Genomic DNA, 17332 nt, shown 5'->3' on the forward strand with positions numbered 1-17332 from the left:
GGGGCTTCTTAACAGCCTTGCAGGACCTTAAGCCATGATGTAGGTGTTGGCATTTTTTTTTATGTGTATGAATGTACTATGATGAAAACCCATGGGTTACTAGAAAAAAGCACCTGCAGAGTATGGTGTTCCAAGCTACATAATTTGTACCTGTTATTATGAAGTTGCTGTCATTTTTTGGATTAAAAAAAAAATGCCAGGCTGGTTCCGTCCAACTGAGCACGCTTGCTGCTGTAATGTAACATAATGTTATGTAATTACAGCCTGAGCCTGTGTCTTTCTCTTTCTCTCTCCCTCTCTTTTGCCACCTGATGTATTTCCTCTCCACACAAATCCCCTCTGGACCACTTTAATGGGGGGAAAAGCTGTGTTTTTACTTTACACCAATGTTGAGATGTGTCATAAATTATCATGCTGAGTCAATGGAAGTCTCCATCTGCAGTCTGAACCAAATATTATTTAACCATTAAAATATGTTTTAATGGTTGTATGAACGTAAAAGGCTGAATTCGGAGGTCCACAGCCCAAAGACATATCCAGACACTTCACACAGCTTGTTGTATATTAAGAAGTGATGTGATTTTTCTGCCAGGCATCATTTACGACAGCAAATGATCGACAGCAGTTGGCAGATGGCAGAAACAGTGGGACACGGCGTCTGGGCTACGGAGAATTTAGCCGACGAAGAAGAAGCACCCCCCCCCCCCCCTCAAACGCAGTGAGCAGTTATGGGTAGTCGAGTCTTTCAACAGCATGTCTCACTGACGCTAACCTGGAAAACAACTACAAATCCCATGTGTCTTCACGAGAGAATGACGTTGTTTGCTTTGAATCCACAAAATTGGAAGGTAAGAGTGAAATTGCGCTAGGTGTTATTCTTTTAAGTTGTAAAGTAGAAGTACGCGGTAAAGTCTCCCGGCTGAGTGAGAACAAAAGCGCTTCTGACACGAAAAAGCATTGCTTCGGCGGTTAGCCTCAACCGTAACACGTAACGTCAACGTAAGTTTCATACACAGAGCCGTTGGACCATACAGCACCATACAGACACAAGGCAATTCAAAGTGCCTTACAGAGGCGAAAATAAGACATTTAGCGGACGTTAAAATGGCATTTAGAAAACAATAACTTAAGTTACTGGCATAGACCGTATGGCTATAGGCGCTGATTTAAATGAGCTGAAAGTTTTAGCAGGCCTCGGGTCTTCGTGAAGCTAATGGGGAGCATAGAAACTAGAAGCTGCTTCGGCTTCTTTGGTTTTGATACTGGGAACACCCGAGTAAACCTGTCGCAGATGACCTGAGGGCTCTGGATACTTGTATTGACGAGATGTATTTAGGCCGGAGAGCACTCAGCGCTTTGTAGAGAAGTGATAGAATTTTAAAATCCATACTTTGACATACATTCCAGTGCAGTGATTTAAGGACCAGCGTAATGTGCTGCAGCTATCTGGTTGATTTTTTTCTTCGAAGACACCATTACAGTAGTCTATCCGGACGCCTGAAGACGTTTTCTGTATCTTATCTTATAATCCTTTCATTTTTGCTGTGCTTTTAAGGTGTTAATAGGCCGATTTTGTAATTGTCTTTATGTGGCTGTTGAAATTTAGGTCTAAGTCCATAACTTTACCAAGATTTGTAGCTTGATTTGTATATATTAGTGTCATGAATCCAAGGTGAGCACTAGCTTTTAATCTTTCTGCTTTGGGACCAAAAACAATTATTTCAGTTTTTTCTGTTGTAGAAATTTCTGGCACATTCACATTCATTGATTTGTTCGCTGCACGTATTCAGCAAATGTAATGGACTGTAGGTACTGTGTGTAGAGTAGTGTGTCATCTGCATAATCATAATAACCTAATGTTATAATAAACTTAGAACTGTGATGTCAAGTTAAACTTTGCTGAACATATAACTGTTTGACATTGGCTTCACCAGTCTTGTAAATTCAACCATAACTACAACTTAATGAACTGTCAGGTGTGTTCAACAATAACGTAAATAGTGTACCATAAAATGCTGTAAATTGTATTTAATGTTTGTTGAACGTAACATTAACATACTCAGACTTCTTCAAGTTATAAGCTTCAGTTTCTGTTGAGACTGTTTAACAGAGGTCTTGATTCAACTTAATGCTCAGTTTGGAGGATGTGGTATGTGGTGCTGTTGAACTGTATTTCATTGTACAGAGAGATGGTTCTAATTTGTCTCCCCTTTATTGACGGAAATGGAGTGGACAGAATATTAGAATTGGCGTGTCATGTTACTTCTTATTCCACCTAACAGCAGTTTTTTTGTTTGTACAAGGCCAAATAGAAAAATAAATGTAGAAAGTCAGAGCAAAGTTGTACATCTGCAACTAACAGTTTTCATTTTCTATTAATCTTCATTGTTGATCAGTAATTTCCTTGATTAATCATTTTATATGTCAGAAACGAATGAAAAATGTCTCTCTCTATTTCTTGTGGCCCAAGTTGACTTCATCACATTGCTTGTTTTGTCCAAACAACAGTCCAAAAGAATGAATGATGTGAAAGAAAAGCAGAAAAATGTGACATTTGAGAAGCTGGACAAGGAGAATAACTTTTTAAAATTATTTAAACAATTATCAAAATAGCTGGCTTTTCAATTCTGGTTGATTAGTTGATTATTTATTTCAGCTCTACAAAACACAAGAAAAGATCATATAATAGCAGTAGGTGTCCAGCCACAGCCAAAAAAGCAAAGATGCTTATCGATTTTTGATCATAGAGGAGTAAATGTCAGATTTTGAGCTAAATAAATACTGGAATTTCAGATTGCAGTACCTTGGTAATGAATGCTAAATTGGGCATTTGAAGTTTTTGAAAATGTTATTTGGAGGGAAGCTTGCTGGGTATCTTTATTCATTACACATATAAATATAAAAAAATCAACATAAAACAACAAAAATGAAGCAATGAAAGTTGTAAATATTCCAAACACCAGTCTGGCCCTATTCAGATTCAAGGTAACAGCTGAGAGCTGAAGAGAAAACACATCCTGAGGCAGTTCAGCTTTTCAGGGACAGTGTAAATATTTATCTTTCATATGCTGTTTTAAATGAGACACTTGATAGAAAAAAATAATAGGCACATTGAAATTATCAGTGTGGGATGGGATGGAAGCACCTCAGGTAAAGTTACTGAATTGTTTTCAACATTCTCTCATACGCTGGCCTCCATATCTGATTTTAATTTCTTAATGAGTGACGTCAGTATATCTGTCTGATTTCTCTATGTCTTTATATGTCATGGTCTCAGATTCTCGGACTAAAACAGAGCAGTGATGGAGTTTCCTGAAGACTTTAATCAGCTTGAGCTTCTGAGCACACATGGACATCTGATCCCCCGCGGGGCCAGCAGCCTATGGTCCGGAAACAAGAATAAGGAAACAGAGGAGGAGGAGGAGGAGGAGGGGGAGCACAGTGAGGAATGGTATCTCGAAAAGGAGAGAAGTCTTGAAGACAAACCAGCGGAGCTCATTCTGTGGGCAGCGGAAAACAATCGAGTAAGTGACCGAAACTTTACTTGTTTTGCCCTGCTAGTTGTAAGCAGGGGTTAAACTGAGTCATGTCTCAGTTTAACCCGTGTCTCTCATGCTCTGTCCCTTAGCCGTTGTTCTTGCATGTTCTCCTTCTCTGAACTGTGGAAAATAGCCTACATTTAATGTAAATGAATGCATGAAAATAATTAGCAAGCCAGGCAGTGTAATTTACAAAAGGATTCAGTAAAATATTTTCATGGCCATTTAGAGGCGCTGATCATGTAGTTTGAGAAATTATGCTACACAGACATTTTCATCCAGTTCTATCTGGAATAATGTGATGTGAAAGTGTTGCACTTTAAATACCCATGCTGTGAAAGCTGTGCGATGTACTGTAGGGTTGCCACTTTATTGTAATTCCAGCTACACCAAGTGCCAATTTGACCCTTAGTAAGAAAAGGTGTCTCTCTGTTTTTCATCCATTTAACAGTTTTGCTTTCTGGCCTGTAATGAGCCTCACTAGCAGAGCTATGAATTTCTAGATTTCTAGAGTTATAGAGTTATAGCGTTAGAAAGAAGTGAGCTTACAGGACCTCTGTAATAATAATAATAATATAATAATAATAATATAATCTAATGATGATGATGATGATAAGTTGAATTTAGTAATCCATTCAATGTGCAATAGGCAGCCAATACAGGGAAGCTAAGGCAAGCAGCTCAAGGCTACAGAAACCGTTACTAGCACAACACACCCCAAAATGAGGTGGAGCTATTATGGGTAATATAGGCACCAGGTTTTGACCAGAAAGAAGAATATGTAGAATAAAAAAGAAGATATCTCTTCTTCAGCTGCATTGATTGTGATCCTTTCCTGTATATTAGTGCAATGCTAATTCAGTGGACAACTGTTTTAAGTATAAAATCATTAGAATTATTATTTGAATCAGGGTCTGATCAAAGAAAAAGGAAGAAGGATTATGAATCCGACAAGACATTTAATGCTGAATCTCAGCAGATGACATTTTTTGACACCCTGCAGTAGAGACACATTTCTGTCTGTACCAAAGATCATTGTTTTGCACCATGTGTATGTCCAGGGGCTCACCTTTTCCTGTAGTAGGACTGGTACTGCTACACTGATATTAGTATTAGTATATATAATTTTTCCTGTCATCTTAATGACAGAACTTATATCTCTTTTTTGTTGTTCCTGCTTTCAGACATTATACTTAGCATCATCAACACCTTTCAGATGGTCTGTCCGTTCCCTTTTCCTTCCCTTCCCACTATTTTCCTTTTTAAAACACTTGGCTTTGGTCTGTAGCATCTGTCACTGGTAGGGGAAGTAGAATTTTCACATCTGTTCATTAATGTGACAATCGATATGCAGAGATCAGTTTTAAGCGATGTTTCTCTGATTTGTCATTTCCCGTGGGGACAGTTACCTAACATGCATTCATTGCAGCTAAATCCACCAGCGAAGGAGAATGTTTATTTGACAGGTCGGGAGGTCAAGATCAGAGAAATGCAATTAGTGATCACTTAAGCTGTTTAAACAATTTCAGCAGTTAGGCCTTTCAGCTTTTAGTACCCTGGCTTTTTTTTTTTTTGTCACAGAGCTACGTGAAATCAACCAGGTCACTCATATTATTTCAGTGAATGTTTGAGCATGAAGGACCACACATTAATATTTCCAGCACGCAGCAGAGCTCATTAAGACTCTCGCCATGTGTAATTCACATTATTTACTCCTTCTAAAGCTGCAATTCAAACAAAAAATAAAACTGAAGTGCTATATTGACAGCAATTTGTCTGATCATTTTTTAACACATTGTTTCTTGTTGTGTTGAAGAATCCAAATAGCAGCTTTTTAAAATCTGACAGATAAAAGGTTTTCAAAAGAAAAAAACCTTATTTTTGATTTCATGAATAAATTGTAAATGTTTCCTGCTGTCTAATAACAAGGTGAAAAAAATGTTTGTTTGTTTTTTAAAAATGATTTACATTACGAATATCAAGGTGTAACAAAAGCTGCTTTTAAGCACAGCAGAGACTTCCTGTATTACGCCTGTAGCCCTCTCACAATAATTTAAGAGTATTGTGCCAATTTTGTAAACATCAAAGAGAAAACTTTCCAAGACGGCCATATGGTGCTATTAAATGTAAATGAAGTTTAAACTTTTTGTTAGAGCAGAACAAGCCAGAAATGAAGCACTGTAGAGTATAGAGCTGCCCCTTGCTGCAAAGTCAACATTTAGTTTAAATAAATGCAGAAATTAGACTGAAGAATGGAAAAGCCGTGTGACTCTGCATACCACGAGGCAATAAATAGCGCAAAAGGAGAAACAGCCGACAAAGAGAAAGCACATTGTATGCACCATAGACGTCTTGAAAAAGAAAGCACCCAGTGGATAATTAAACAATGCTGGGGGGGGGGGGGGGGGGGGGGAGAAATCAGCCTCAATCTAATTTAATCACAATTCCTTATGCACAAAATAACTGTGTTTCCATGTAACAGTTTACCTCAACAAACAAAACGTTAACTGACCAAATTAATTGCGTGACGATAAAATCTAAAATTGTTCAAAGTTGATTATTTATCTATTTATCTGTGCTGCATTTTCTGTGACGTATTTAGTTTGTGATCTTAGTTGTCTTGCACGTAAACAGTGTTTCATGTCTGTTTGTTTCTGTATTACATTTGTGTCAGTCTGTGCTTTGTGATTATTTCTGCTGCTGTGACTTTGCATTCAGGTTAATTGAAGGCCCACAAGTTAAATTACTTATTCCTTAAATTACTTGTTAGGAACAGTATTTTTTCCTCTTTGGTTTGATTCAGGCAGGATACATTTTTGTTTTTACTTTCAACATCTCTCACCAAAATGCACTTATGTATGTTTTTAAAGCATTACAGTACAAACATGTTGAACGTGTACTGATTTTCAATTCATTCAGGAAGTATTCAGACTGATTTATTCTAAAATCATTTAAATTCATTTTTTCCCTCATCAATCTACACTCAATACCTCATAATGACAAAGTGAAAATGGAATTTAAAATTTTTTTATTTATTTATTTCATTTATATTTTTAAAAAATGAAATATTATAGGAATATTATAGGTATTCAGACCTTTTTCTAAGACACATTACTGACTCATTCTGCAGAAATGTGTACTCCTAGAAATGTATGTTCTTGTGCTTGGTGTGTGCATGCACATCACGTAGGCCAGACTAGTGCAGCACAAGGTACAAACAGTGTGGGACCTGCCACCAAGGCATTGTTCTAGAGCAACACTAAAGGCCAGAAATTCCACACAATACTTTTAAATGGCTACATTTCCTGCTGCAGGCATGTAAGCCAGGCTTTGGTGAAGATCAGCAAATTAGCCAAATTAATTTATCAGTCAATTAACAGAACATTTTTCTGCAAGTTTTCTTTTTGTATAATCAATTAATTGTTTAATTATTTGATTGCTATTTATCTGCAGAAATGCCAAATATTTCCAAGTTCCAGCTTCTCAGTTATGAGAATTTGCCTTTTTGTCAGCTTTGATCTTAAGCTGAATGTCTTTGGGTTTTTTGATTGTTGTCAGGCAACACAAGACATTTGATGACTTAACCTTGAGCTTTAATAAACTGTGATGGGCATTTGTCACTATTTCCTGACATTCTACAGACCAGTCGGTTAATTGAGGATGTAAGGGCAGGTTAAATATCACAGAATCATATCTTCTCTAATGCTTCTCTGATTCTCTAATAGTCCAAATGACTCATGTTTTTCCTGTTTTTCCTTTGTTACTTCCATCAAGGATCCAAGCCTGCCTCCCTCTGTGATTGGTCAGGTTTTAGCACAGTGTCCTCACCTCAGTTGTCCTGCGAATGAAGAATGAAATTTTGCTCTAAAAGCACTGATGTATTAAGCTTATGCACAGCATAAGCTTAAGTGGACAACCACAGAGGTTCTCTGGAGGATAATTATGCAGTCTGGAATTTTTAATTTACAGAGAGATAAAAATTACCCACATGAATGCTGGAACAGGGTTAAAATCATCAGAGTGATAGTAATGATTCCAATTGCATGACCTTCTTAAATAAACTGTGTCTCTACTAACTATTAGTTTGTAATTTCCTGACCCTGAGCGTTTCTGTGGTTTTCTTCTAGCTTTCAACAGTCCATAGATTGTTAACTGCTGATCCTTTGCTGGTGCACTGCTGCGATGAGGATGGTTACACGCCGCTGCACCGCGCAGCATACAGCGGTCATGTTGGTGTTGTTTCTGCTTTAATTGCTGCGGGGTCTAAAATGAACCCTCGCACCATTGACGGCTGGACGCCCCTGCACAGTGCCTGCCGTTGGAGCCGCGTCTCTGTGGTGAGTGTCCTCCTTCAGCATGGAGCCGAACTGAACACCCAGACCAACGGTGGGCTCACACCACTACACCTGGCTGCTTCCCACAGCAGCTCCTCAAAATCAGATTCTGCCCATACCTTAGAGCTGCTCCTCTCTCAGCGTCACCTGAAGCCAGGGCTCCTCAGCAGCAGCAGAGAGACGGCTAGCGAGATCGGCCGGCGTAGTGGCCCGCATCATTTCCTGTTTGAGATGGTAGAAGACTGTGTCAACGTGGTACCAGTCTCGTGAACAAAATCACAGGAGTGCACAAATTCCAGAGTGAGGTCCTGGACCTTAGGCCCACAGCTCTGTTTATTAGTTGACTAAATGTTTAATCTATAAAATGTCATGTTTGGTCAGAGCAACAATCCAGAACCCAAAAGCTTCACTGCAACCTTGAACTTTTCTAGACATTACCTGGAGGAGCTTTATGTGAGAATGCAAGAGTGCTAATCACTTAAACCAGACATCAAACAGACTTAAACCTGCCACCTCCTTAGTACAAGATCTGAGTAAATAGATCTGGTAACTGTTCAGAGAATTCACAGCAAATAACATTTTTGTTAAAGCACATGAGCACATGAGTGGATATGTTGATGATGTTTCTGTGGTGCCTCTTGCAAGATCTACCCAGGAGCCAGCCCTCACCAAGTCTGAACGGAGTATTTCCAGTAGGTGTGAACACATCTCACAAGGACAACTTCCGGTTCTCTGCTGCATGTGTGAAAACTCACAACTCCTCACAGTGTCTGGACCTGATTGAGTTCATATGTTAAAACAGGTAAAGATATTTAGTTTATTACCATGTATGGCAGAGAAAAGCACGTTTGCTTAAAAAAAATAAATGGTGGTCACATTAAATGAATGCATGTATCTTTGGTGTTAAATTGTCTTAGAATAGAATAGAATAGAATATACTTTATTGATCCCTTTGGGAGGTCCCTTGGGGAAATTTGGGTCTTCCATCACTTCTTAGAAAATCAGATGCGCACTGGCTTTTCTCTTCAGTCGTTGTGTGGTACATGCTATACTGCCAAGTGCAGAGTTTGCAGAAAATGTATTGTCTGGAACTTTTATTTTATAAGAAGGTCCTTAAACGCTTTTTCTTAAAATAGACTTCCCCAAGTTTTTATTAATTTTTCTAGTAAGCTTTTCTTCTGAGTTTTCTTTGATAAATGGCACACGGTTCTTAAGAATTCAAGCATAACACCACATTTTTGTTAAAGCATGTGAAGCTTGTGTTTTTGTTGCAGAGGTCCTTGAGATTCACATTAAGCGGCTGCCTAAAATAGGTTCTGAGTTTCCACTGCAACACTAAAAAACCTTTACTTTATATTCCTTGAATCTGAAATCTCAGTAGAACTGATCTAAATGCCACCACAAAATATCACTTATTGTTGTGAAAAGTCAGCCGTTACAACCTTAAATGAACCCAGGTTATAGTCACTGAATCATACTGATAAAATGCCATATGTGGACTATTTAAGACAGTGTTTTATGTGCTGCAATTCAGTGTGTAATGTACTGGTAATAGTGAGCCGTGTGTATGGGGTATCATCAGTGTTTTACCAATTATTTTCGTGGTTTATTTAAAAATAGTAAGAGTCCACCTCTTTTTGTATGAATCAAATTGATGCATGTTTTCTTGCTTGTCCAACCATCCAAAACCCAAAGATATTTATTAAAACACAGAAAAGTATCATATCCTCACACAGCATTTGCAAAGCTGGAGCCTTCAAATGTCTGCATTTTTTGCTTGGAAAAAAAATTTAAATAACAAATTGATTACCAAACAGTTGCAGATGAATTTTCTGTCTATCAACTAATCGATTAATCAGCTCAACAATTCAGTTTGAATTTAGGGTCACTGGGTAAAAATGGAGTGTAAACTTGGTTAGGAAGCCCATTTATAAGAAAGAGTGTTAAAAATTGACCTTTTTGACTTGACAAAGATACAACAGGGATCGAAATGTCTGTTTAAAAGACATTACATAGTTTGGAAACAGGCATCTTTCTCTTGTCCACTCACTCAGACTCACAACACATTATGATAACATTTTGGTGTCAGCAGAGATATGGTGCTGATGATGATCATCATGTCTTTCTGTGTAATTAGAAAGCTCCAACAGTGTTCAGCTTAGTCACAGATGTGGGTTGCTGTTTCGTCGTCTATTAGTTTGTGTATTCATAGCAAAAGGGACATTTGGTCACATGGTGTCTGTAAACATCTTAACCTTGAAGCTGATTCTCATCATTCATTCACTTTGCTGCTGGGGTCAGTATTTTTGTCAAGGTAACATGTACGTTTAAAGTAAAGGCAAAGATAATGTCCAGTAATCTGAATGTTTTTTTAAAAGTAATTCTTTCCCAGAGACATGGCGGTTCTGAGCTATTCATTGTGACTCCTTCACAGTCAAAATGTATCTTCAAGTAAATCACAATCCCAGGAGATGGAATTAATATCATAAAACAGAACAAAGACATCTCTACCTGCAGGGAAACTGCCCTTGCCTGTGCTCTTGCAAAAAAATGTTTCAAATTCATGCGACTAATAGGTGTGACAACCTGTTTACATGTCAAGAGTCTTTGTGGAAGATGTACATTTAGACTGTAAATTTAGCAACACTTTGATGTAGGATGCTTCTGGTGGGCAGCAGGTTTTTTACATCTCCAGCGCAGCAGGGGGTCACTTAAATCAGTCTCCCTCTTATGTTTTGTAGAGACTGACTGTACAGAAGTTGATGCTGCAAAGTGTCTGTGCAAAATCTGCCTAAGGTATGTGTGTGTGTGTGTGTGTGTGTGTGTGTGTGTGTGTGTGTGTGTGTGTGTGTGTGTGTGTGTGTGTGTGTGTGTGTGTGTGTGTGTGTGTGTGTGTGTGTGTGTGTGTGTGTGTGTATGCATGCATGTGTATGTGTGTTCCGACTGTATCTTTGCAAGGACCAGTTTGACTCTTGAGAGTGACGACATTTCTGACAAGCGACAACTCTTTGTCTTTGAAGGTGAAAGCATAGCCAGCATTACTCAAGCAACAGGAACACCATATAAACATACACACAAAAAACACAAGCACATAAAGAAATAGTCTACTGAAAGCCTCTCTGTAAAAGCAGTTTTTCAAAAGTGCATTAAACTATTTCAAAGCCTCAGATGCGTGACTGCAAAGGCACCATCAGCCGCCATACCCACCCTCGATGTACCAACACGACTGCAACGTGTTTTTGATGAGGCACTGATGAGGCTTATTTATACAATTATTTACTTTGGTGGGGGAAAAAAGGGTTGATGAATGGCTTAACATTTAATCAGCGAGGCAGCTGGTGATTCTGCACCACAACACTAATTTAAACCTGGTCACATCATTAGATTTGTCACTGCAGCTCCAGGTAGTGTGAGGACACCACATCACACAGGCTCTCATGAGGAGTTCACATATTTGCATTAAAAGCAGAGTCAAGCCAGTGAAGCAGTGTCTTTAGTTTACTCAGGTCTCCCCCACACACATAATTATTTGAGCTTTTGTCGCTCTTCAGCTTCTTCTGTGTCACTCTGTGTACTTAGAAACATAATCTAAGTAACAAAGATTTCTTTTTAAAACACAGCTTTCTTCCTGGCCTGGCATTTTGCATAGGTCAATAATTGCAGAAAAGTGACAGCATAAATGTTCTCATTCTGTTGAGTAGTCTTTGTTGATTTTCAGGTAATTAGAAAAAAAAAAAATCAAAACAGCAATCACAAGGTAATCACTTAATAGAGAGTACACAGACAGCATTAGAGCTAGTTCACGTAAATTACAGTGTGTCTGTGTTTTTTCTCTAAACCCAGGTAATCAACAAAAGAAAACAAGAATAAAAGATATGTTGAAATCGCATCTCGTTCCGTTCACAGCCACAGTTTGCCGCTGTTATAGATGTGTGCGATAATTGGTGTTATTGTCTAGAGTGAATGTGTGTGGCAAACGTTCCACGTTCTCTCATAGAAAAAGAGCTGTAGTTAAATCCTGATCAATTTTCGCATCTCTTGAGGGGCAGCTTTAAAGCACGTCATCTTCCGCGTCAAATCTTTGAGGCAGTGTGTACTGTGTAAACATGCATCCACCTGGCGATCACCACGATGCAAGTCACTTCATATTTTTACTTTTTTTTTTTTTTTTTTTTTTCTTATGTGGCTGGATTTGTGCCTTGGTTTTCTTTCTTGATAAATGTCTTCAGGTCTTTGCTTCCTGTGTATTTATATGAATTTGCAAACAACAGAGTTTTCTGCTCATGAGATAAGAAAAATATTATTCACATTTTTGCAGTTCCCTCCACAAAAATGTGATTACAGAGCTGTCTCTGTTCTTTGTGGCATAGATTTAGACCTGATAATAGCTGTGCTGTGCGGGGGAGCTCAGAGGAGCTTTAAGACTCGGCAGCAGCCCTATGACTAAATATTTTTTTTAAAAATGGAGCGTTAACAGTAAAAATGGTTGTCTGGTGTCCACATTAATGTTCACAGACAGTTGGAAGCAGGGCAACTGTGAGCATCAGGTATCTGTACATCTATTTGAAGTTTCACTGCACAACGTAAGAGCAAACAGCAAGCAAGAAAAAAATGTCTTTGCTTTGATCATGAGAAAAGAGCCACTTAGTTCAACTCTAATTTCATGACATTAGCTCTTACATAATGTTTGTAGAAGTAAAAAGCAAGCAGGGATAATGATTATTTCATTGGTAGCTTTGAGGAATTTTCTCTAATCAATATCTGAATCGGAGGATAGATATAAACCAGAGATTTAAGATCAAATAAACAGGTGTATTGAGAGGAACATTAGATCAACAGAGCTGAGTGACATCTTTGTGATAATGACGTTTTACCATAGCGAAGCAGAGCAGCAGTGTACTCAGTGACACAATCACAATGTGTCAGAGCTGGACTAATGACTTTTCAGCTGGGTAGCTCTGGATAGTTTCCGTAACGTCACAGCTAGGAATATTTTTCACCTAGCAATTTCAAATTAAACTGCAGGTAAAATAATTGGTCGGCAGTTAATTAAGCACGTGGGAGAATGAAGTCTGTGTTGTGAATGCAAATTTAGCCACGATTTCAGAGCGAGAGGAGGACTTAGAGAAGCCTCGGGTGGATGGGAGCAATGATATGGCTGCATCGTGGGTTCATTTGACTGTCACCAGAAAGCTGTTTAAATGCTGGTTTAAAGAGGAGTCATTAGGCATTGTTGTTCTTCTGTCTGGCTTTTTTTTTCTTGGTGTTTTGTGTTTGTGTGTGTATCTGCACCCATTTAATAGTTGCCACATTTGAAGAAAGCACTGCTCCAAGCACCCTAAGGTCTAGCGGCACAACATGACACAATTTGGTACAGATAAAGCACAAAAGTTCACTCTTAAGCTTGTAAATAGCAGCTTGACAAAATAATCTTCACTCACGATCTGCTTACAAGCTTTTTTGACAACCCTCAACTGCATTTCACAGTCTTCATTATCCCCGTGGCAAGCAAACAAACACTATCTGCTGACGAAGACTGTGAGATGTTGTTGAAAGCTCTGAAAAAGGCTATCAAGTAGACCTTGAGTCAGTCTTAGTTTGTCCTACTCCATATATACTGTGTGTTAAAGCATGCAAACATACTTTAAACCTGCAATGACTAATAACTGAATTGCTAATAGCTCTGTTTTTGGTCTCCACCAACTTCTGAGTGAAATATCCTGCTCTTTAGCAGCTAAATGCTTCACTATGTTCATGCTATTTGACATATATCGACATGTGGTGAGGTTATTTACCTCACACAGATTTAGTCAGCATTTGGTCTGTGATCACTCTGCATTCATTTGGAAATAACATGTTTTCACAGCCCTAATGATGTGTATTACTCATGAGAAAGAAAAGAAAATTAAATTAAAAGACCTTCATAGCTCATACTGTGTGGGTGAGAAAACATCATAGAACCACTGATTATTTGACCAAAATCAATGAAAAACCTTCTTGTTCCAGGTTTGTTCTTCCTCATTGTCCATAGCAGGCAGTGTTTTTTTTCTCCTTACATTATAGATGATGGACTCAGATGATTAAATACAACTTTACATCATTATGATGATAGCCATTCAATTTGTTATACAAGATAAAACATAAAATATTGATCTGGGTGGTAGAGGTCCCTCATACTGTACTATATTGGTTCTTTTAGAGTGAATTATCTTGTTTATGTCAAGTTTAAATGAAGAGGCGCACAGTGGCAAATTGAAGTTTTGTGAAGGGCTTGTCTCTGTTCAATAGCTTGTTTGCAGTGTTTCTTGCTGCTGGGACTCCAGCAATCCAGTTGTCTTGTTCTCTGGTGCTGCTTACTGGATGCTTATTTTAACATGAAATGTGCCTCTGACTAATTTGCATATGCATAGTTGATGCATGTTTGCACAAGGACACTGAATTATTTCACACAATTACCGATATACGTAATATTTAATGTCATGAAATGCTATTTCATCTTTCTAAGTAGCAAAATGAATTTCCCCATCATGAATGGAGCGAGCTCATTAGATGTATATAAAAACACATATTAGACACAGCACTCCGCTGAAAGTATCACTGAGATTCAGATCGTGTTTACAGACGGCTCACTCCTCCAGACTATGAGTCACACAGCCATGACTCAGTCATCTCATATGAAGGCTGCAAACAGGTTCAGATTTTTTGATTGGGCATCGGAAAGTTGTGAATTTTCTTTTAATATGTAATAAACTATTTTTTTTTCTAACAGAATGCAAAGAAATTGTTTGGATATGGATAAATAATAGTGTATGTACGATCATCACTTTAAATAAGGGTGATGACATTAACACATGGAACATTTCGTTACCTCATTGAAGTCCTGTCTCTGAGATTATAGCATAGACCCCGTATTAGCTGGGTATACAGAAGAATCACTGTCCTCTGTGTGTAGTTTGCACTGCATTCAGACACATTTCACGAACCAGTGTATTGGTGTTTTTACCCCACATCTCATCTTAACTATAAAATAAAATCATTGGCGTAATTTAGCACTTTTCCCTACAGCCACTTACATCTGTCCTCTGAGATTCCATGTCAGGATATGCAAAATATAATTTTCACAACTTCTTTTAATTGCATACATTTATACATATACAATCAGCAGGTTATTTGACCACAGTCTCTCTCAAGGGAAAGAAAGGATGCCGGCAATACTGAAGAAATTACAGTAAACAGAAGCTCATTAACACAGCTTCAGGGCAATTCAGCAGTGTGTGTGTGTGTGTTCATGAAAATGTATGTTTGAGAGCATCTAGGGATATGTCAATTTGCTTTTTCACCAGCTGACATGCAGTACCCTCTTAGGAGCTCTTATCAGTAGTAGAAAATCACAAACGTTTAATTATGTTTTTGTTCCAGTTGGCTGCAGTGGAACAACAGAGTTAGAACAAATGTAAAAGCTGATCTGATCATTAAAGCACAACTGCAACTCAAACGAGGTGCCTGAGAAACGGAGCAGTGTGCTGATATCTCTTAAATGGCCGAGGAAATAAGGGAAAAGAGCAAACATCTGCTTGAAGACTGTGATCTAAATATTTCTCCATCACTGTCATGTAGACTAGTACATCCATTTGTGGTGTTCAGTGTGACTGTGAAGCTATGATGGAAGTGACGAGAATACATTCAGAGCCTGAAAGATTCAGTCAGTGAAGCGTAGCTGCTCTGAAGCTCCTGAGACTGGGGACCATGAACATGAAAAGCCTTGCTGAAGGGCAGTTCTGGTGGATCAGAAAATCAAAAATATAAAAATTCCACGTGTTAGACACTGAAACAAAGAGCACACCTTTGGGGACATACGGATTTTTTCTATTCTACCATTCTACATTATGACTACAACTACAGCTATTCAAAATACTGTAGTGGTTTTAATCAGAAAAAAAAGGTCTGTGATATTGATTTTTGTCATTACACAGTTGACAGTTATTGTTTTGTTTTCCAGTGTCTTTGATCATCCTTGGGGAGCAGGCCAGCGATGACTATAAAGGAAGGAGAAAGCTTTCCAGGCTCCGTCCAAAGGTAACAAATAGCCAGGCACATTATGAGAAATAACGTGTTGATAAGGGAGCTTTAGAGGTGCTGGCAGGCGGTTTATGCTAAATTTGGAAAGAGCCAGTCTACCAGTGTCCCCCGTTTCCAATCTTTATGCTAAGTTAACCATTAACTGTGCTGGTTGTAGTTTCAAATGTAGAGCACAAATATAAGATTGGCGTCATCTAAATCTCTGCAAGAAATAAAATAAGTGCATATCCCAAACTGTTTTTTAGGTTGCTTGTGAAGGTAACAAAACTGGTCACTCTTGAAATTATACATATTGTAAATATTGTTAATGTCTTATTGATGAGCTGGATTGTGCTTCATGACCTTTTAAATATATATTTTTAATATCATATCCATTTTTTGTATCTCTGGTCATTTCATAATGTGAATAATGTTGATGTCCAGTCAGTGGTGAGTTTCAAACCACCAACATTTACCAATTAAATAAAAGCTGTACCTTTTTTGTTTTCCCTACCTAGAAATGTCTAAATAACATTTTGTTTTTGTAAATCCCCTTCCCCTTCCTTCACATATTACCTTCACAGAGACCTACATTTTCCAATGCCTTCATATATGTTTTATTCCAAGCAACGTAAGTGTCAGATCATGTGTTTTATCATGCACCTAATCCATTGGTCCATTTTCTTAACCAGTTTACCTTGCTCAGGATCACGGGTCCTAGAGCTAGCCATGGCATGCATCAGGTGAGAAGTGCAGAGATGCCCTGGAGAGGTCCAACATGAGGTCAGAGCAAATCTATACCACACAAACAAACAGATTCGACCTATAGGCAAGTCTTCATGTGTTTGGATTTACTGACAAAAACAAGGGAAGAATGTGCTAAATCTGCAAAGAAACACTCCAAGCAGGTCCTGGTGGGTTTCAAATCAAGGACCCTTCTCTCTGTGCGATCAGTCAGTGGTAAATAATAGAAATTCTTATCACCGTAATGGAAAAGACATCTACACAGTGTCAACAAAATTTGTGCTATAGAGAGATTATATTTCCGCCCCAAGGTCATGAGTTCATCAGCTCTTGCCATCAAGGCTCTCCCCAGAAAAGCAAATGATGTCAAAACTGTCCGCCTCGTATTCTCCTCAATGTGTCATCATTTCCCTGTGAAAGGACGAGGTGGAACAAGTTCTCAGTAGTTTTCTGTGATTTGAGTTGTAGCAGCGTGTTTTGCATAAAGGAGATGATTTTAGTTGGAGTAGCTTCCACTGAGATAAACTAAAAACAGTTCTTCTTCTAATTTGAAAGAAAGTTGTTTTATTTTTTTAGCCACTGTCACACTGGGCATCTAGAGATGGCAGTGTTGGCCTGTTTAGTTGGTTGTTCAGTCCAGCTCTTTGGATCAGATTA

General features: G+C 38.3%; 1 protein-coding gene across 4 annotated transcripts; it reads left to right on the plus strand.

Moving 5' to 3' along the window:
* The first annotated feature begins 813 nt into the window (after positions 1-813).
* Positions 814-16890, plus strand: ankrd49 (ankyrin repeat domain 49). Of its 4 annotated transcripts, XR_005893924.1 has the most exons (6): positions 843-999; positions 3278-3524; positions 7667-8675; positions 10615-10669; positions 15873-15949; positions 16624-16890. XR_005893924.1 is itself a non-coding variant. In XM_041035264.1 (3 exons), the coding sequence occupies exons 2-3, from the start codon at positions 3303-3305 to the stop codon at positions 8141-8143; spliced, it is 699 nt and encodes a 232-aa protein (XP_040891198.1). In that variant the 5' UTR covers positions 814-848; positions 3278-3302; the 3' UTR covers positions 8144-8777. The 4 variants fall into 4 exon arrangements, 2 of the variants coding, with proteins under 2 accessions (XP_040891198.1, XP_040891197.1); XR_005893925.1 differs by lacking the exon at positions 10615-10669 and having other exon boundaries at positions 16624-16889; XM_041035264.1 differs by lacking the exons at positions 10615-10669; positions 15873-15949; positions 16624-16890 and having other exon boundaries at positions 814-848; positions 7667-8777.
* Positions 16891-17332: the final 442 nt, after the last annotated feature.

Source organism: Toxotes jaculatrix, chromosome 4 (assembly GCF_017976425.1).
Source record: "Toxotes jaculatrix isolate fToxJac2 chromosome 4, fToxJac2.pri, whole genome shotgun sequence".
Classification (NCBI taxonomy): Eukaryota; Metazoa; Chordata; class Actinopteri; family Toxotidae; genus Toxotes; species Toxotes jaculatrix.

Excerpts from the sequence above, each read along its gene's own strand:
- ankrd49 (XM_041035264.1), top strand. The coding sequence starts at position 3,303 with ATGGAGTTTCCTGAAGACTTTAATCAGCTTGAGCTTCTGAGCACACAT. Across the intron at positions 3,525-7,666 it reads GGGCAGCGGAAAACAATCGA|CTTTCAACAGTCCATAGATT; the intron begins GTAAGTGACCGA and ends GTTTTCTTCTAG.